Raw genomic sequence first — 21,934 nt, forward strand, 5'->3', positions numbered from 1 at the left:
CCATACCTCTTTAAGGAATACCTGGAATAGTATAAAGTAATCCTTCTTCCCCCACCCCCCATAAAAAAAACAAAAAGGTGGTTGTCCCACTGGCTATCATAAGTTGAATGCACCAATTTGTAAGTCGCTCTGGATAAGAAATGCTGCTCCCTGGTGGTCATTACTGGAAACTATTTGAACAGGCAAACCTATATTTCTGAACACTAGAGTGCGACATCCAAATTAATGGAACATAGATTGACGTTCTTGGAATATCTTTGTTTGTTTACAACCAAACTGTTTGGTTTTTCTCGGAGCAACAGAGGCCATTCCAATAAATAATTGTTTGTGCTATTTGTCAAAATGGGATGTGATGGTGGAACTATTCCTAAAAGGCATGAGTTGGTGAAAGGCCCAAAGAAAGTTGAGAAGGTATGAGTTATAGCTAGCTAGCTTAAACTAGCTAGTTAACGTTAGGTTGCTAGCTGGCCGACACGTTAGCTAACGGATGTTTTGTTAAATAAAACTGACGCGTTAGTACGCCCAAACTACCCTAATGTTAGATACATACATGTAACCGTTTAGCTTGTTTTTATTAATCAGTTAGTTCGCTTGCTAACTCGCCATGCTCACGTAAAGTCCGCTAGCTAGCTAGCCTGTTATGTTAGTTTCAGAAATAAAGAAACCATCAACATAGTTGATGAGACGCTTTGACATGGCTGTGTAACTAGCTAGTTAATAATGAGCTTTATGGTACAGGTGGTAGCGCAGTGGACCTGCATTTAAATCACAGAGTTGCTGCAACAATTCCTCCCTTGGCTGTCCCCTATCACTGACGTTACTTAGCTAGTTACAAATTATTTAAGATATAACCAAATACAACGGAACAGCAGTGGCCATGAACTAAGTTGAAAGTGTGAATCTCTCCACTCAAGGTTGACATAAATGCAGAGCTTGCTGCTCGGTGGAAGTACTGTGCTCTCAGCACGGAGAAACTCCGGCGCCCTATTGTTGCTTGTGATCTGGGAAGGTGAGGATTATTTTCATCAGGTTGTTGTTGTTGTGTACAAGTCATATACCTGGTATGACACCGTTATGTTTTTATACTGAACAAAAATATAAACAGAACAATTTAAACGATTTTACTGAGTTACAGTTCATATAAGGAAATCTGTCAATTGAAATAAATTCACTAGGCCCTAATCTATGGATTTCACATGACTGTGAATGCGTCCACCCACTTCGGAGCCAGGCCTACCCACTTGGGGGCCAGGCCCAGCCAATCAGAATGAGTTTTTCCCCACAAAAGGGCTTTTTACAGACAGAAATACTCCTCAGTTTTCATCAGCTGGTCTCAGATGATCCCGCAGGTGAAGAAGCCGGATGTGGAGGTCCTGGGCTGGTGTGGTTACACGTGGTCTGTGGTAGAGAGGCAGGTTGGACGTACTGCCAAATTCTCTAAAACGATGTTGGAGATGGCTTATGGTAGAGAAATGAACATTAAATTCTCTGGCAACAGCTCTGGTAGACATTTCTGCTGTCAGCATGCCAATTGCGCGCTCCCTCAAAACTTGAGACATCTGTGGTATTGTGTTGTGTGACAAAACTGCACATTTTAGAGTGGCCTTTTATTGTCCCCAGCACAAGGTGGACCTGTGTAATGATCATGCTGTTTAATCAGTTTCTTGATATTGGAATCGTATGAACGTTCATTGCTCTCCTTCAAGGAGTGAATGGAAGTCAATTGGGCGCTAGCTCAAAACCCAACAGTAACATGAATTTTGTCAACAAGAAGTACAACATTACAAATAATTTCCGATATTTGATATAATTAACTTTGTTCTCTGTAATATCGTATAGCTTTGGAATCGTGACATTACGTACTTTTGAGGGAAATAGGCAGGTTTCGACTCATACCCCGACTTTGAGAAGGTATTGCGTGACGATTAGCTTAGCAACCGCATTACGTGTTTTTGTTAACTTGTCTAGTCAAATGGGCCTGGGCTATTCCTGTAGGGTATCTTCAGTCATAACTTCTTGTCCTAGAAGACAAATAATTTGGCTAATTAAATAAATCGGTGCTCACAATAAATGTCTTAAATGGTAGAATGAATGCATCAATCATCTAGCTGACATCTGTAAAGTTCTCTTTCAATGTTGCTCCTCTCGACGGGACCAAGGAGATAAAGCAATAGCTCTAAACAGTGCCTAAATACTCTTCCCTTGCAAACAGATTAGCTAGACAAATAACACATTCACGTTACCTGAAGTGAAATGTAGCCAGACCTTCATAGCAGTGATCCACGCACGTTGTCCTGTTTCAACGAACCCCAACAACACAGCACTCGATCCTTAGCTAAACTTAGTATCTAAAGCTAGCTAAACAACTTATTCTTGTTGTAGCTTTCCGGCAGACTAGATGCTTTGTGGCAGATTGCTGAATTTCACAGGTCGGAGTGCGAATTACAAATTTGGGGAACATAAAAAGAGGAGAGGCTAAGGAGAGCTAGATACAACTTGTTGACGGCACTCACTAAAATAAAATAAAATAAAAAAACTTGCACCACGCAACAGGAAGTGGTCAAAAAATTAACAGTTCAATAATTTTTGTCAAAAAAGGTATATTAGATAGTTCTATCACACCTGTATTCCGTAATCAAAATGTTATTCTTGTTTACAGACTTTATAACAAAGATGCAGTGATTGAGTACCTTCTGGATAAATCTGCAGATAGACCCAACAGCGAGGTTGTATCACACCTTCGTGGCATTAAGGTATGGTAATTATCCATCGTTTCAATAATTTAGTGATTGGGGAAAAAAATCTATACAGTTACATTGCAATATATTTGACTCTAAGTATCGATTTGTAAATAAAGAAAACTGTATTTTTTATTTTTTTGTAATACTTTTTTCCTACTGTAGCTAGCGCTAGTCGGCTGTACCTGCGCCACAACTCCGGTATTTTTCATCCTATGTCTTGTTCTACATCTTCTTTTGAAATAGTGAGCCGACATGTTTCCTGCACTTTTATTTCCCTGACTGATCAAAACTCATTTTCTCCTGCTCTCTCTTGTATAGTGAGAAATATGTTTGGAACATCACATCGCAATAAAATCGCAGTACCGAATTACAATACATATAGAATCGTGAGAATCGCAATACATATCGTATCGGCACTTAAGTATCGTGATAATATCTTCTTGTGAGGTCCCTGGCAATTCCCAGCCCTAATATCATTGCATTATCTAAAGTGAATCAAATGAAATAATAACCCTTAATATTATGGTGTGTGTGTCCTGCCACAGGATGTAAAGGAGCTGAACCTGACTGACAACCCAGCCTGGGAAGGTGAGAGGAGGAACACCAAAGGGGACCGCTACGAGGACATGCACTGTGCCATGTTCATCTGTCCTGTGGTGGGCCTGGAGATGAATGGCAAACACAGGTACGGTGCATGTGCGCACGCGTCATTCCTCATGGATTTCTTCATCACTCTGAGGGACCTTCCCCAAGCGTATCCAATTAGTAAGGCTTGCTTTCCTTTGCAAAATGTTTTGCTACGGTGTGTGCACTAATGTATAGGACCCTAGATACTAGCTATATACAGTCAGTTCCAGGGTCAGTAGCTATATACAGGGTCAGTTCCAGGGTCAGTAGCTATATACAGTCAGTTCCAGTGTCAGTAGCTATATACAGTCAGTTCCAGGGTCAGTAGCTATATACAGTCAGTTCCAGGGTCAGTAGCTATATACAGGGACAGTTCCAGGGTCAGTAGCTATATACAGTCAGTTCCAGTGTCAGTAGCTATATACAGTCAGTTCCAGGGTCAGTAGCTATATACAGTCAGTTCCAGGGTCAGTAGCTATATACAGTCAGTTCCAGGGGTCAGTAGCTATATACAGTCAGTTCCAGGGTCAGTAGTTATAAACAGTCAGTTCCAGGGTCAGTAGCTATATACAGTCAGTTCCAGGGTCAGTAAGCTACAGTGGGGAAAAAAAGTATTTAGTCAGCCACCAATTGTGCAAGTTCTCCCACTTAAAAAGATGAGAGAGGCCTGTAATTTTAATCATAGGTACACGTCAACTATGACAGACAAAATGAGATTTTTTTTCCTCCAGAAAATCACATTGTAGGATTTTTAATGAATTTATTTGCTAATTATGGTGGAAAATAAGTATTTGGTCAATAACAAAAGTTTCTCAATACTTTGTTATATACCCTTTGTTGGCAATGACACAGGTCAAACGTTTTCTTTAAGTCTTCACAAGGTTTTCACACACTGTTGCTGGTATTTTGGCCCATTCCTCCATGCAGATCTCCTCTAGAGCAGTGATGTTTTGGGGCTGTCGCTGGCCAACACAGACTTTCAACTCCCTCCAAAGATTTTCTATGGGGTTGAGATCTGGAGACTGGCTAGGCCACTCCAGGACCTTGAAATGCTTATTACGAAGCCACTCCTTCGTTGCCCGGGCGGTGTGTTTGGGATCATTGTCATGCTGAAAGACCCGGCCACGTTTCATCTTCAATGCCCTTGCTGATGGAAGGTGGTTTTCACTCAAAATCTCACGATACATGGCCCCATTCATTCTTTCCTTTACACGGATCAGTCGTCCTGGTCCCTTTGCAGAAAAACAGCCCCAAAGCATGATGTTTCCACCCCCATGCTTCACAGTAGGTATGGTGTTCTTTGGATGCAACTCAGCATTCTTTGTCCTCCAAACACGACAAGTTTAGTTTTTTACCAAAAAGTTCTATTTTGGTTTCATCTGACCATATGACATTCTCCCAATCCTCTTCTGGATCATCCAAATGCACTCTAGCAAACTTCAGACGGGCCTGGACATGTACTGGCTTAAGCAGGGGGACATGTCTGGCACTGCAGGATTTGAGTCCCTGGCGGCGTAGTGTGTTACTGATGGTAGGCTTTGTTACTTTGGTCCCAGCTCTCTGCAGGTCATTCACTAGGTCCCCCCGTGTGGTTCTGGGATTTTTGCTCACCGTTCTTGTGATCATTTTGACCCCATGGGGTGAGATCTTGCGTGGAGCCCCAGATCGAGGGAGATTATCAGTGGCCTTGTATGTCTTCCATTTCCTAATAATTGCTCCCACAGTTGATTTCTTCAAACCAAGCTGCTTACCTATTGCAGATTCAGTCTTCCCAGCCTGGTGCAGGTCTACAATTTTGTTTCTGGTGTCCTTTGACAGCTCTTTGGTCTTGGCCATAGTGGATTCAGTCTTCCCAGCCCGGTGCAGGTCTACAATTTTGTTTCTGGTGTCCTTTGACAGCTCTTTGGTCTTGGCCATAGTGGATTCAGTCTTCCCAGCCTGGTGCAGGTCTACAATTTTGTTTCTGGTGTCCTTTGACAGCTCTTTGGTCTTGGCCATAGTGGAGTTTGGAGTGTGACTGTTTGAGGTTGTGGACAGGTGTCTTTTATACTGATAACAAGTTCAAACAGGTGCCATTAATACAGGTAACGAGTGGAGGACAGAGGAGCCTCTTAAAGAAGAAGTTACAGGTCTGTGAGAGCCAGAAATCTTGCTTGTTTGTAGGTGACCAAATAATTATTTTCCACCATAATTTGCAAATAAATTCATAAAAAATCCTACAATGTGATTTTCTGGATTTTTTTCTCTCAATTTGTCAGTCATAGTTGATGTGTACCTATGATGAAAATTACAGACCTATCTCATCTTTTTAAGTGGGAGAACTTGCACAATTGTTGGCTGACTAAATACTTTTCCCCCCACTGTATATACAGTCAATTCCAGGGTCAGTAGCTATATACAGTCAGTTCCAGGGTCAGTAGCTATATACAGTAAGTTCCAGGGTCAGTAGCTATATACAGTCAGTTCCAGGGTCAGTAGCTATATACAGTCAGTTCCAGGGTCAGTAGCTATATACAGTCAGTTCCAGGGTCAGTGCCAATACCTTATTTACAATGTGCAGAGATACTGGAGTGGTAGGGGTAGGATACAGTGACTTCAGAAAGTATTCACACCCCTTTCCATTTTCCATATTTTGTTGTGTTAAAGCCTGAATTTAAAATTGATTAAATTGTGATTTTTTTGCTGTTTCTGGCCTACACACTATACCCCATAATGTCAAAGTGGAATTATGTTTTTTTGAAATATTTACAAACGAATACAAAATGTAATGCTGAAATGTTTTGAGTCAATAAATAGTCAACCCCTTTGTTATGGCAAGCCTAAATAAGTTCAGGAGTAAAAATGTGCTTAAAGGAAGATTCCACCCAAAAACTGCATTTTGGTATTTGTTTCATTAGTCCATTGTTGACATAGTCCCAAAATGTTTTGCTTGTCAGCAATCGAAGTTTTCAAGATATGTAACTTTCAAAATACAGAAATCATCCCCGTATAATGCATTTTGCATGATATAATGCAAAATGCAGCATCGAATGATGCAAAATGCATCATACGGGGATGCTTTTGGTATTTTGAAAATAATGATGGACTGTCGTTTCTCTTTGCTTATTTGAGCTGTTCTTGCCATTATATGGACTTGGTATTTTACCAAATAGGGCTATCTTCTGTATACCAACCCTACCTTGTCACAACACAACTGATTGTCTCAAATGCATTAAGAAGGAAATAAATCCCACAAATTAACTTTTAACAAGGCACACCTGTTAATTGAAATGCATTCCAGGTGACTACCTCATGAAGCTGGTTGAGAGAAGGCCAAGAGTGTGCAAAGCTGTCATCAAGGCAAAGGGTGGCTACTTTGAACAATCTCAAATATAAAATATGTTTTGATTTGTTTAACACTTTTTTGGTTAGTACATGATTCCATATGTGTTATTTCATAGTTTTGATGTCTTCACTATTATTCTACAATGTAGAAAATAGTAGCAAATAAAGACAAACCGTTGAATGAGTAGGTGTGTCCAAACATTTGACTGGTACTGCATATATTGTACAAATGTTACATTTTTTCTTACACTTTAACATTGGAGTATTTTGTAGATCGTGGACAAAAAAATGACAAATCCATTTTAATCCCACTTTGTAACACCACCAAATTTGGAAGAGGTAAAGGGGTGTGAATACTTTCTGAAGGCACTGTACGTATAGGCATCAGTATATATGATAAACAGAGTAGCAGCAGTGTATATGGGGAAAAAAATCGCTCTGGATTAGAGCATCTGCTAAATGACTGAAATGTAAAATGTACATGATTGTGTGCATTTGTGTAGCGGCAGAATGAAGTGTGTGAGTGGCCGTGTCCGATTACCCATACTTACGTCCTAAATAGTAGGCCGCTTGAGTATGCGAAAAAATAAAGTTGAATATTATACGACATTTTGAATATGGAGTATACTTTAATTTAGTCTTGGGAGGTATCCAGATTTTCATTTTGTCATACCGCCCTTCTCTTATCCTGGGATTTACAGTATTACCGGCATAGCACACAAGGGGGCGCTAAAAACGCAAGAAAAGCCCATTGGGCCTCTATTACCAGAATGCACATTTTTTTGGGCCAAACTAATAGCGAAATTACAGTTTTCACTCATTAGCATTTAGCTAACATAAACTAATTGCTAAGACAGGCAAATCCAGCTCATGACGTTATACAAGCATAGCTAGTAGGTTCCGAATGTCATTTTCAATGAGTGTGGACATCTTACAAGCGAAAGTGAACGAGAGAAATTGTGCAAATGAACAAAGTTGTGATGCTGTTCTTCCTTCAGAAAAGCATGCATGTGTACACGGAGCAGAGAGGAGAAGAACAGAGGAGAAAGAAAACGCTAGTAGGAAGTACAGGGAACAAATGGCAGTTGTATAGACAACTCATCCAGAGGTCTTTGACTTCTGGCAGAAAGCCATTATAAGATATCTGATGGCAAACATTTAGTAGTGAATTGCGTAAAAGTGTTACTTCATCACCTCATGTGCGCTGCACAACAGACTCTCCAATAAATATAGAACGCTATGGACTCACCAGCTCCCGCCGTCTCCCGTTGTGCTATTTACCAACAAACACGTGACTGGCTCAACTGTTCTGGGGAACTACGGTAAGCTTCATAATGGAAAATAATGTGACGGTTGAAATTAAGAACGTAATCTGCTTTATCTCCTAACTTGTTGCACAAGTTGACTGCAGGTATTTACTTAAAATGTATCTACAAATATTCACATTTATTGAAAAACTTCAAATGAATTGTTTTGACGGTATTGAAAAACCTTCCCGTGCCTTTTCCAAATACCCCGGTTGTCACGCCCTGGCTCTGGGGACTCTAGTATGTTGAGCCAGGGTGTGAGTTTTCATGTGTGTTGGTTCTAGTTGTTGTAATTCTATGTTGGCCAGGGTGGCTCCCAATCGGAGACGGCTGTAGCTCGTTGTCTCTGATTGGGAGTCATACTTAGGTAGCCGTTAGGCATTCATTCATTGTGGTTTCTTGTTCGTGTTTGACCATTGACTGTCACGTCATCGGTTTTGTTGTTTTTGATCGTGTGATCATTATATAAATAAATATGTTCGCATTCAACGCTGCGCCTTGGTCCTCCTCTCTTAACGACGATCCTGACAGAAGAAACCACCAAGACTGGACCAAGCAGCGTGTCCAGGAGCCATCGCCAGGGAGATCTCTAGCAGATCTCCTTCGCCTCCTCGACTGGGTCAAGCCGGGTGAGGAGGAGAAGGGCTTGACATGGAAGCAGAAGGGCGAAAGGCTGGCGAGGGACATGGAGACCTGGTCCACGGGTAGGAGAGACGCCCAGAAAATGTTTAGGGGGGGGCTAACGCCGTGGACGACGGGCCAGCAGGAGACCGCGGCAGAGCGGCCCAGCGGGTTGGCAGAGGAGGCCGCCAGGTTACGGGGGCCACTGGTCGAAGAGGGGATGGAAGGTGTAGAGGCACGGCGAGAGGTACTGGGGTGTGTTACCAGTCCGGTCCGGCCCATTCCAGAACCCTGCGTAGGACCAGTGGTGTGTGTCCCCAGTACGGTCCGGCCTGTTCCTGCTCCCCGCACCAAGTCAGTGGTGCGCTTCGTCAGCCCGGCTCGGCCCGTTCCTGCTCCCCGCACCAAGTCAGTGGTGCGCTCGTCAGCCCGGCTCGGCCTGTTCCTGCTCCCGCACCAAGTCAGTGGTGCGCTCGTCAGCCCGGCTCGGCCTGTTCCTGCTCCCCGCACCAAGTCAGTGGTGCGCTCGTCAGCCCGGCTTGGCCCGTTCCTGCTCCCCGCACCAAGTCAGTGGTGCGCTTCGTCAGCCCGGCTCGGCCCGTTCCTGCTCCCCGCACCAAGTCAGTGGTGCGCTTCGTCAGCCCGGCTCGGCCCGTTCCTGCTCCCCGCACCAAGTCAGTGGTGCGCCCGTCAGCCCGGCTCGGTCCGTTCCTGCTCCCCGCACCAAGTCAGTGGTGCGCCCCGTCAGCCCGGCTCGGCCCGTTCCTGTTCCCCGCACCAAGTCAGTGGTGCGCTTCGTCAGCCCGGCTCGGCCCATTCCTGCTCCCCGCACCAAGTCAATGGTGCGTTTCGTCAGCCCGGTTCGGCCCGTTCCTGCGCCCCGCACCAAGTCAGGGGTGCGTTTCGTCAGCCCGGCACAGCCCGTGCCTGTTCCACTGGTGCCTGGTTCAGCACGGGTCAGCTGCTTCACGCCGGAGCTAGAGCAATCCGCTCCACCAGTGTGTAGTCCAGCTCCGGTCAGCAGGGCCAGACCGGACCAGGGGTACTTTGGGGGGTTAGAGAGCGAGTGGGGATCATGCCCGGAGCCGGATCCGCCGCCAAGGCGGAGTGCCCACCCGGTCCCTCACCTGTGGTATTTGGTTTAGGGGGGGGGGTACTGTCACGCCCTGGCTCTGGGGACTCTAGTATGTTGAGCCAGGGTGTGAGTTTTCATGTGTGTTGGTTCTAGTTGTTGTAATTCTATGTTGGCCAGGGTGGCTCCCAATCGGAGACGGCTGTAGCTCGTTGTCTCTGATTGGGAGTCATACTTAGATAGCCGTTAGGCATTCATTCATTGTGGTTTCTTGTTCGTGTTGGTTTGTGTTTGACCATTGACTGTCACGTCATCGGTTTTGTTGTTTTTGATCGTGTGATCATTATATAAATAAATATGTTCGCATTCAACGCTGCGCCTTGGTCCTCCTCTCTTAACGACGATCGTGACACCGGTAAACGGTATACCGCCCAAGCCTACAGTGAGGGGAAAAAAGTATTTGATCCCCTGCTGATTTTGTACGATTTTGTAATTTTAAGCAGACCAAAAACGACTTAGTCTACATTTGAACACCACCGCACACATCTCAGGAGGGATTTTGTTCCAGTCCTCTTTGCAGATCTTCTCCAAGTCATTAAGGTTTCGAGGCTGACGTTTGGCAACTCGAACCTTCAGCTCCCTCCACAGATTTTCTATGGGATTAAGGTCTGGAGACTGGCTAGGCCACTCCAGGACCTTAATGTGCTTCTTCTTGAGCCACTCCTTTGTTGCCTTGGCCGTGTGAATTGGGTCGTTGTCATGCTGGAATACCCATCCACGACCCATTTTCAATGCCCTGGCTGAGGGCCCAATCCATCGTCCCTGTGATGCAGTGAAGTTGTCCTGTCCTTAGCAGAAAAACACCCCCAAAGCATAATGTTTCCACCTCCATGTTTGACGGTGGGGATGGTGTTCTTGGGGTCATAGGCAGCATTCCTCTTCCTCCAAACACGGCGAGTTGAGTTGATGCCAAAGAGCTCGATTTTGGTCTCATCTGACCACAACACTTTCACCCAGTTCTCCTCTGAATCATTCAGATGTTCACTGGCAAACTTCAGACGGGCCTGTACATGTGTTTCTTGAGCAGGGGGACCTTGCGGGTGCTGCAGGATTTCAGTCCTTCACGGCGTAGTGTGTTACCAATTGTTTTCTTGGTGACTATGGTCCCAGCTGCCTTGAGATCATTGACAAGATCCTTCCGTGTAGTTCTGGGCTGATTCCTCACCATTCTCATGATCATTGCAACTCCACGAGGTGAGATCTTGCATGGAGCCCCAGGCCGAGGGAGATTGACAGTTCTTCTGTTGTCACCTTCTCACCAAGCTGCTTGGCGATGGTCTTGTAGCCCATTCCAGCCTTGTGTAGGTCTATAATCTTGTCCCTGACATCCTTGGAGAGCTCTTTGGTCTTGGCCATGGTGGTCTTGTAGCCCATTCCAGCCTTGTGTAGGTCTATAATCTTGTCCCTGACATCCTTGGAGAGCTCTTTGGTCTTGGCCATGGTGGAGAGTTTGGAATCTGATTGATTGATTGCTTCTGTGGACAGGTGTCTTTTATACAGGTAACAAACTGAGATTAGGAGCACTCCTTTTAAGAGTGTGCTCCTAATATCAGCTCGTTACCTGCATAAAAGACACCTGGGAGCCAGAAATCTTTCTGATTGAGAGGGGGTCAAATACTTATTTCCCTCATTAAAATGCAAATCAATTTATAACATTTTTGACATGTGTTTTTCTGGATTTTGTTGTTGTTATTCTGTCTCTCACTGTTCAAATAAACCTACCATTAAAATTATAGACTGATCATTTCTTTGTCAGTGGGCAAACGTACAAAATCAGCAGGGGATCAAATACTTTTCTCCCTCACTGTACTTTAAATGCTGGATGTCATACTCTTTTTGGTTTTGACAACAGCTGATCAATTAGATATGGGGATGCACTACCGAAATCAACAAATAACCGAAAACAACGTAATCGCGCATAACGCATTCTCTGTATGCGAAAATGGAGTATGTGAATTTTCGAAAATCGAGTATGGTTTAAATGCCAGGATGTTAAACTCATTTCGGCTCTAAATCTAGTAGAATTCGATGCACACTTGTCCACAATGCATTGGAAGAGGTGGGGCTGCGAGTGATAGGCCCTAGTTCTCTTCAAGTATCCAAACAACAAAACTAGGCTACTTAACTACTTTTCCGAATATCAAAGCTTCTGCGGTGGTGTTCAAATGTAGGCTAAGTCGTTTTTGGTCTGCTTAAAATGATGTGTTTCATCATATAACTTTTTGTTTTACACCAAAGTATTTTAAAATGTTTTACCCATAGTGGATTTCTATTTTCTCATTGAAAAGTGTTTATTGTTCTCTTGGCATTTGTCAGAGCTTTTAAATTAAATACTAAACCATATTTTTTATTTCTGAACGTGTCGCACCGGGGACTCGGGATATGGCTGCGTTATTGATGTCATGTTAATCAGGCCTTTTGATTTGAACATATGGATTGTTGAAATATAACCAAATTATCTGTTTCTGTCTTCAGTCCTTTTAAAAAAAAAGGATAGATGGGCTATATGGGCTACGTTAAGAGGTTGAATGTGATAGTCTGCCTATAACCAGCCTGAGTAGGCCTATAACTCCATTCCAATTCTATTCAGAGTTTGGAGAAATTAATCTAATTGGAAATGAGCTATTATCAGGCTGGTTAATGCGATGCACGTCTGTTGAATTTGGAAAAATCCACCCGCACTTGGCCCCGCCCCACCTAGTCAGCCAGTCAAGAGTCGCTACTGCGTTGAGGCCGTGGCATACTGCATACTTTTTACTAAACGGTATGTGCTAAATAGTATGCAACAATGAGTACATAGTATACAGTTTAAGTACAGTACTAGTCAAAAGTTTGGACACACCTACTCATTCCAGGGTTTTCTTTATTTACTGTTTTCTACATTGTAGAAAAATAGTGAAGACATCAAAACTATGAAATAACACATATGGAATCATGTAGTAATGAAAAAAGCGTTAAACAAATCAAAATATATTTTGTATTTGAGATTCTTCAAAGTAGCCACCGTTTGCCTTGATGACAGCTTTGCACACTCTTGGCATTCTCTCAACCAGCTTCATGAGGTAGGCACCTGGAATGCATTTCAATTAACAGGTGTGCCTTGTTAAAAGTTAAATTGTGGAATTTCTTTCCTTCTTAATGCATTTTAGCCAATCAGTTGTGTTGTGACAGGTTAGGGTTGGTATACAGAAGATAGCCCTATTTGATAAAATACCAAGTCCATTTTATGGCAAGAACAGCTCAAATAAGCAAAGAGAAACGACAGTCCATCATTACTTTAAGACATGACAATCCAGAACATTTCAAGAACTTTGAACTTTTCTTCAAGTGCAGTTGTAAAAACCATCAAGCGCTATGATGAAACTGGCTCTCATGGGGACCGCCACAGGAAAGGAAGACCCAGGGTTACCTCTGCTACAGAGGATAAGTTAAGTAGAGTTACCAGCCTCAGAAATTGCAGCCCAAATAAATGCTTCACGGAGTTCAAGTAATAGATACATCTCAACATCAACTGTTCAGAGGAGACTGCGTGAATCAGGCATTCATGGTCAAATTGCTGCAAAGAAACCACTACTAAAGGACACCAATAAGAAGAGGAGACTTGCTTGGGCCAAGAAACACGAGCAATGGACATTAGACCGGTGGAAATATGTCCTTTGGTCTGATGAGTCCAAATTTGAGATTCTTGTTTCCAACCGCCGTGTCTTTGTGAGACAAAGAGTAGGTGAATGGATGATCTCCGCATGTGTGGGTCCCACCGTGAAGCATGGAGGAGGAGGTGTTATGGTGTGGGGGTGCTTTGCTGGTAACACTGTCTGTGATTTATTTTCAATTCAAGGCACACTTAAACAGCATTGCTACCACAGCATTCTGCAGCGATACGCCATCTCATTTGGTTTGCGCTTAGTGGGACTAACATTTGTTTTTCAACAGGACAATGACCCAAAACATACCTCCAGGCTGTGTAAGGGCTATTTGACCAAGAAGGAGAGTGATGGAGTGCTGCATCAGATGACCTGGCCTCCACAATCATCAGACCTCAACCCAATTGAGATGGTTTGGGATGAGTTGGACCACAGAGTGACGGAAAAGCAGCCAACAAGTGCTCAGCGTATGTGGGAACTCCTTCATAGACTGTTGGAAAAGCATTCCAGGTGAAGCTGGTTGAGAGAATGCCAAGAGTGTGCAAAGCTGTCATCAAGTCAAAGGGTGGCTACTTTGAAGAATCTAAAATATAAAATAGATTTTGATTTGTTTAACACTTTATGGTTACTACATGATTCCATATGTGTTATTTCATAGTTTTGATGTCTTCACTATTATTCTACAATGTAGAAAATAGTAAAAATAAAGAAAAACACTTCAATGAATAGGTGTGCAAACTTTTGACTGGTACTGTATGTAATATGCTGGTATGGGTATTCGGACACAGCCAGTGTGTGGAGTCCTGTGAGTGTGCATAGAGTAAGTGCAAAAATAAGATAAAAGGGTCAATGCAAATAGTCTGTGTAGTTGTTTTGTTAGCTATTTAGCAGTCTTATGGCTTGGGAATAGAAACTGTTCAGGAGCCTGTTGGTGTCAGACTTGTTGCTCCGGCAACGCTTGCTGCACAGAAGCAGAGAGAACAGACTATGGCTTGGGTGGCTGGGGTCTTTAACAATTTTCCGGGCCTTCCTTTCACACCGCCTGATGTAGAGGTCTTGGTTGGCAGGGTGCTCGGCCCCAGTGATGTACTGGCATTTGGATATGGCATGGGACCTCCTTTGCTGTGTTTTTTCGCAGTATTACTTTAGTGCCTTGTTGCATACATATGCATGTTTTGGAATATTTTTATTCAGTATATTTGTATTATTCTTTTCCCTCTGTCATTCAGGTCATCATTGTGGAGTCACTACAATGTTGTTGATCCATCCTCAGTTTTCTCCCATCACAGCCATTGAACTCTGTAGCAAATAGCCTCATGGTAACATCCCTGAGCAGTTTCATTCCTGTCCTGCAGCTCTGTTCAGAAGGACGACTATCTTTGATGTGTCTGGGTGGTTTAATACCTAATCCACAGCATAACTATTAACTTGATCATGCTTAAAGAGATATTCAATGTCTGGTTTGTTATTGTTACTCATCTACCAATCACTGAACTTCTTTATGAGGCTTTCATAAACCTCCCTGGTCTTTGTAGTTGAATCTGTAATTGAAATTCAATACTTGACTGAGGGACTTTACAGATGTTTTATATGTTACATGGACTCACACGAGTGAGTCTATGTAATTTTTGTAATTTGTTTAGCCAAATTTTACTCCTGAACTAATTTAGGCTTGCCTAAACAAAGGTCCTGAATACTTATGCAATGACTTTGACATTCAAGTATTTTGTGTAGATTATTGACAAAGAAATGACAATTAAATTCATTTTAATCACACTTTGTAACACAACATTTGAAGAAATCCAAGGGGTCTGAATACTTTTGCAAGGCATTCCACTTATCTAGGTGGGTGAGGGCAGTGTGGAGTGCAATTGAGATTGTGTCGTCTATGGATCCGTTGGGGTGGTATGCAATTTGGAGTGGGTCAAGGGTGTCTGGGATGATAGAGTTTTGTGCCATAACCAGCCGTTCAAAGCGATTCATGATTACAGATGTGAGTGCTACAGGGCAGTAGTCATTGTGGCAGGTAGTTGTTGGGAATATAAATAATGGTGTTCAGCTTGAGACGTGGGGATTACAGACTGTACTTGTTTGTGTCTTCGGCCGTAGCGTCAGATTTGGCTGCGATAGCGCTGTGTGTGGTTCCCCTGTCCTTTACCTCTGTCGTTAATCCAGGTCCTTTGATTGGGGAAGCAGTGACTGGGACAAGGAGAGGTTAAAAATGACCAGGAATATTGTTGGCAGCTTTTCTGCGCATGCTCTGAGGATGTGCCCTGGAATACCGTCCGGCCCCGTGGCCTTGCGAGTGTTGACCTGATTGAAAACCTTACTCACGTCGGCCTCGGAGAGCGAGATCACCCAGTCCTCTGGGTCGGCGGGGGCCCTCATGCAAGGCTTGATGTTGTTTTTGTTGAAGCGTGCATAAAATGCATTCAGTTTGTCGTGACGTGACTTTCATTATTGTGATAACTATAATGTATTGAATAATTACCTACTATGTTTAATTGTTACTAGATTAAATTAATCATATAACATTGAACTCATTAGGAGATTGGGGCACCACGGGAAAAGTTGTTTAACGAGTTACCATTTCCCAAATTAACTCTAAAGATATCTCTTATCATTTAACAGTCATTTGTTAATCATTTACCTCATATCAGTCTCATTCTGAAAGTCATAGACTCTTTAAGTCTGCACAAACCCGGGTCTTACTGATCATTCCGTACCACAAAAATGTATTTAATTATTTACTAACTAATTAAAATGATAACACTAGATACAAACACTTACACGGTATAGGTAGGGATTAGAAACTTAATACAATGAAAACGGGTCCCTAGCGGAATAACACAATATGACACTTGTTACAAAAGATAGCGAGTTAAAGAGAGAGAGCGAGAGAACACTTGGATACACATGGAACTACGCTCACAGTAATCCTAGTACCTTGCCCCAAACTGCCGCCCGTTTGGTAAGAAGTAATGCATGTTGGACCCAGGCCTTTTTGGGAAGGGGTCGATTGGGCCTTCTCTTTCGGATGGCCTTTTAGAAGTAAGGCTCAGATTGTCCGCAAGAGGTCACAATGTCCTTCTTCTTAGTTGTCTGTTTACTTTCACTCGTTCTGGAAGTGGTCTTCTGTGGACGGCTAATCAGCCATGTCGATGATCCCCTATGGGGTGATGAGAGCAGTGTAGTAGACAATAGTTTGAAGAGAGTAACAGGATGGTTCCACTTAAATTCACCTTCTTAGATACAGTACTTAGAACAGCTACTCAGCCGTAACATTGATTGTTAGTGGAGGCAACTTTGTCATCTTCATCTTGTGATGATTTTCAGAGTCGGGACCAATATGGACCTCGCTGCAGCTTGAGGTCCATCTAGTCTCCCTGGTCTGTAGCGTTTAAAACATTTTGCCATATCCAGGTCGTGCTGCATGTCGGCTGGTCTGGTTTGTTAATTCTTAACTCAATCTTTTATGCACTTTGGTAAAGATGGCCCTCTGTAGCTCAGCTGGTAGAGCACGGCGCTTGTAACGCCAAGGTAGTGGGTTCGATCCCCGGGACCACCCATACACAAAAAAATGTATGCACGCATGACTGTAAGTCGCTTTGGATAAAAGCGTCTGCTAAATGGCATATTATTATTATTATTATATGGCGCTTACATCATGCGGACACTATTTCTGAGCTCCTGTGGGCGAGGCTATTTACTGGGGCAAAGTATTCTGAACACTATGATTTCGTTTAAAGAACCAAAATCATCTTCCTATCTTCATAAAAATATTATCTTTCTCCTGGATATTTCCTACACATTATAATGGATGCAAACTTGAAATGCACAGTATGAAAGCTCCTCGAGTTACAATGTTTTCGTTATAACGTTTTTATAAAAGCTTTTAATGACATCACAAAATAGACATTCATTTTAAAAATTCTCTCTTTCATCACTCCCAACATTCGGATGTTGAAATATACTGTTCCAGTGTCCACCTTTGGTCGTTTAGAGTTTTGGGCGGCAATCTGTCCCTGTAACACAGAGACATTCAGATCGCCAATACTAGCAAACCACGTATGATTTGGCGCGAGGGGTCATAAACCCCCCCCAACAATCTCTTCTTTGTTCTGCGGGAGAGAGAGAGAGAGAGAGATCTGTAGACTGTTGCTTCTCTGTATTCCGATCTTGGACTTTTCACGTGAAATCATCCCATGAGAGTCATGACAAGTCTGGTAGAGAGGCATGGTTGGTTAGATCACGGCTGTGTCTTCCTTTGTAATCCCTAATGGACTGTAGCCCCTGCCACATGCGGCGGGCGTCGGAGCCTGTGTAATAGGATTCCACTTTGATCCTGTGTTGTCTTTTTGCTTGTTTGATGGTTCTGCGGAGGTTGTAGCAGGACTTCCTGTACTTGTTTGTGTCTTCGGCCGTAGCGTCAGAGTTGGCTGCGATAGCGCTGTGTGTGGTTCCCCTGTCCTTTACCTCTGTCGTTAATTCAGGGCCTTTGATTGGGGAAGCAGTGAATCTTCACTGAGGGGACAATCGGGCGATGCATTTCCTAATGAAGCCTGTCGGGGTCGTGCCGGGTAGCAGAGCTCTAATTTTAGTGACGTCTCAAGGATGATCAAAGGAAATTGGATGCACCTAATCTCAATTTGGAGTGTCATAACAAAGTTGTATGAAGTGAATACTTGTGTAAATGAGATTTCTGTATTTAATTTTCAATAAATTTGCAAAAATTCCTAAAAACACGTTTTCACCTTGTCATGGTGAGGTATTGTGTGTAGATGGGTGAGAGAGAAAAAATCTAAAGGTATGAATAATTTCTGAAGGCACTGTATTTAAAAAGTAGCTACTAATATTCCAATTTATAAAAACAAACTGCAAATACCCCGGTGTAAGGTACAGTATATATGATATACTGCCCAAGCCTACCCCTCACTTACGCTACCCACTCCCCCATGGTTTTCTTTGTTACACAAAACCTGCTGTTATAGTCAGTCATCTGTATATTGACAGTTTGAAAATAACATTTGAGGCACTTTAGGTAGTTTGCTAATGGAGGGTGGTGCTGTTTGTGTGACTCTTCTACTGTAGATTACTCAACCTTTAGGATAGCGTGTCCTCTGTCGTGTCCTGGGGAATTTCTGTCGGATGGAGCTGGGGTGTTTCTAACTGTGGACCATTTAGCTGTTTGTGCTCACTTGTGAATGATTAACCTTCGTCTGCTGTTTTTGACTTTTTGGTTCCATGGAGTTGGCCACATTTCCATGGCTAATGCATCAATAATTTGCCTTGATATAAACATACAACTCTTCCTGTTTTGAATTAACAGAATTATACAAATTGTGTAGTTCATGTTGATTCCTGCTGTGTGAGCGAGCCACTGTGCGCACGGAGGAAGGAGGGATGCATTCTGAGAAGAAAAAGACTGTTGCTCAAAATGCAATTGTGTGAAAAATAGTTTTCAAAGCAACTACTGTTATAATTAGAGAGGAGAGTCACATCATGTATTTCTCACCTCCTTAAGATTGAGTTCATGGCACTACTTTACAGCAAGTATGGTTTTGACGCGCCAGCGGAGCAGAGCGCGCCATTTGCAGTGAATACGCCTACATCAAGTAGCCTAGGCCTAGCGCCGAAAAAGTCAATCCGCCATCATTACCAAACTGGAAAAATCTAATGATTTATTATTGAAATAGCATGGACAACCGAGGAAAAACAAATTGGTACAATTTAAGGCCAAGTGGCAAACGATAATGCAGACACTAGGGATGGAGGTGTGATAATGCATACACTAGGGACGGAGGTGTGATAATGCAGACACTAGGGATGGAGGTGTGATAATGCAGACACTAGGGATGGAGGTGTGATAATGCAGACACTAGGGACGGAGGTGTGATAATGCAGACACTAGGGATGGAGGTGTGGTAATGCAGACACTAGGGATGGAGGTGTGATAATGCAGACACTAGGGATGGAGGTGTGATAATGTAGACACTAGGGACGCAGGTGTGATAATGTAGACACTAGGGACGGAGGTGTGATAATGCAGACACTAGGGATAGAGGTGTGATAACGCAGACACTAGGGATGGAGGTGTGATAATGCAGACACTAGGGACGGAGGTGTGATAATGCAGACACTAGGGATGGAGGTGTGATAATGCAGACATGGGATGGAGGTGTGATAATGCAGACACTAGGGACGGAGGTGTGATAATGCAGACACTAGGGACGGAGGTGGGATAATGCAGACACGGGATGGCGGTGTGGTAATGCAGACACTAGGGACGGAGGTGTGATAATGCAGACACTAGGGATGGAGGTGTGGTAATGCAGACACTAGGGATGGAGGTGTGATAATGCAGACACTAGGGATGGAGGTGTGATAATGCAGACACTAGGGATGGAGGTGTGATAATGTGGGTCTTGGCAGATTACATTTACATTTTAGTCATTTAGCAGACGCTCTTATCCAGAGCGACTTACAGTTAGTGAGTGCATACATTATTTTTTCATACTGGCCCCCCGTGGGAATCGAACCCACAACCCTGGTGTTGCAAACGCCATGCTCTACCAACTGAGCTACATCCCTGCTGGCCATTCCCTCCCCTACCCTGGACGACGCTGGGCCAATTGTGCGCCACCCCATGGGTCTCCCGGTCGCGGCCGGCTACGACAGAGCCTGGATTCGAATCTAGTGGCACAGCTAGCGATGCAGTGCCTTAGACAGATGAGAGGTAGACCTTGTTTGTGGGCGTCTGTAACTCGTTGTTTGTACAGTATGTGTATGTTTGTAAATGGTGTGGGAGGTAAAAAATAAAAACATGGGTGGGGAAAAAAACTTTTTTGTAGGACATTAGCCAACATTTACTGATAGGTTAATCAATTAGCCTACATGGCTATATAGCAACAATATCATATTTAGAGTTAGCAATCTACCTAAGTGTTTTGAGTTCCCACTTCCTGGTGGTGAATGATATAGATTTAGGCAAATTTCTCTGAAGCGCTAAAAATTAATTTGATAATTTTGTATCCTATTTTGACAGGTTGCACATCAAAATATAAATCATGCATTCCCTGGATATGTTAGATGAAATAGTTTACTTTTTTAATCATAGGCTACCATCTCAGTTGTAAAGTAAAGTAACTGTCCATTAATATGCCGTCAAATCAGCCTCTAAAGTCCATTGCGCGTGAGATGGCGCTGTGGAGCTAGAATAAACATAATTGAGCAACCAAACACTCAGTCGACAGCGCAGAGGTTGGGTCCCTTGAGTAGAGGATGTGTCCCTCAAGCAGAGGATGAGTCGAGAGCTATGTTCCCTAATTTTTTTAGTCACTTAGCAAATTTCAGGTCTACTGAGCACTAACTTGAACATTGGGAACATTATGCCGTGAATTTTTACGCGTTTACCGTGAACACTGCTTTAAGTTACTGTTTCAGACAGTGGTCAAGTAGGCTGCTGTGATTATTTGATCATAATGTTGGCCTTCCAGAGTGGCCTACAATCAAAAACAATGGAGAAAATGCATCCCATAACATTTTAACATGGAAATAGCTGTTCTATCATTCAGCCTACAGTAGCAGCCAATGTGTGGTGTTCAATGTAGGCCTACATTCCATGAAACTTTTGAAACAAACATGCAGGGCTTGACATTAACCTTTTTATCCACTTGTCCTTCAGACAAGAAGGTGACTGAATGTTGTTGTTGTTTGATGGAAGAAACCACTTTACAAAATAAAATGCATTGTTATTCTCATACCATTATTACAGAGAATCAGACAAATTATGCTACCCTCTGCCTATTGGCTACTTAGCTTATTCAAGCCGGTCTCAAAATACAGCACTGCTCCTTTAAAAATAAAATAAAAAGCTCTTTACCTGATTCGCTTTTCAAAGATGTCTAGAAATGTACACGTTTTGTGCTCTTGTAGGAAGCAAAGCAATCATTTCCCCATTGCCAACTTATTTATTAACTGGGCTAATAACTCACTAACTAGCAAAGGATATGAACAAATGTGCACACATGGCTACATACAGCTCTCCAGTTGATCTCAAAACAAGCGCAACTACTCACGACCGCTCATGCTGTAAACACAATCCAGTTCAAAGTAAATGGAGTGATGGACGAACTAACAAACGCTTGCCCTTGGTCAGTCCAGTGTTGTGTCGTGTGATTGGTTGAGTCTTCTTGGGTACATGATATCAAACAGATGACTTGGAAAACCCAGCTTCAACTTTAGCAAAGTAAATAAATTAAATTAAAGCTATTCTATACCTTGAGTTGAAATACTTGCTAAAGTTAGCTAGGTAGCTAATTACTTGTTAGCCAGCAACGTTTGTAAGCAACACCATAGTCCACCACTAGCTAGCTAAATGTTTTTCTTCACCTTTCCACAAAGTGTCTGGTATTTGTTTGCTTGATATGAGGGAGTTAACCCCAATTTATCAAATAATCGGTGGCTCATGGGCATAATGTGGCTGTGATCTAACAGGTTAATTCATCACACACTAGGTCCTGGCCATCATTTTAATAC

General features: G+C 43.0%; 1 protein-coding gene across 4 annotated transcripts in view; it reads left to right on the forward strand.

The window, feature by feature from the left end:
- Window positions 1-217: 217 nt before the first annotated feature.
- LOC121577981 (replication termination factor 2) overlaps window positions 218-21,934 on the forward strand; it is a 67,885-nt gene continuing 46,168 nt past the window's right edge. For 2 of the 4 annotated variants that reach the window (XM_041892011.2, XM_041892010.2), the window contains exons 1-4: window positions 218-411; window positions 915-1,009; window positions 2,660-2,753; window positions 3,287-3,426. In XM_041892011.2, the coding sequence (XP_041747945.1) occupies window positions 343-411; window positions 915-1,009; window positions 2,660-2,753; window positions 3,287-3,426 (398 nt within the window). In that variant the 5' untranslated portion in view covers window positions 218-342. Of the gene's footprint in view, window positions 412-914; window positions 1,010-2,659; window positions 2,754-3,286; window positions 3,427-6,648; window positions 6,684-21,934 lie in introns of those variants that run through there. The other 2 variants (XM_041892013.1, XR_006002719.2) reach the window with 2 other exon arrangements.

The sequence above is a fragment of the Coregonus clupeaformis genome, chromosome 12 (genome assembly GCF_020615455.1).
Source record: "Coregonus clupeaformis isolate EN_2021a chromosome 12, ASM2061545v1, whole genome shotgun sequence".
Classification (NCBI taxonomy): domain Eukaryota; kingdom Metazoa; phylum Chordata; class Actinopteri; order Salmoniformes; family Salmonidae; genus Coregonus; species Coregonus clupeaformis.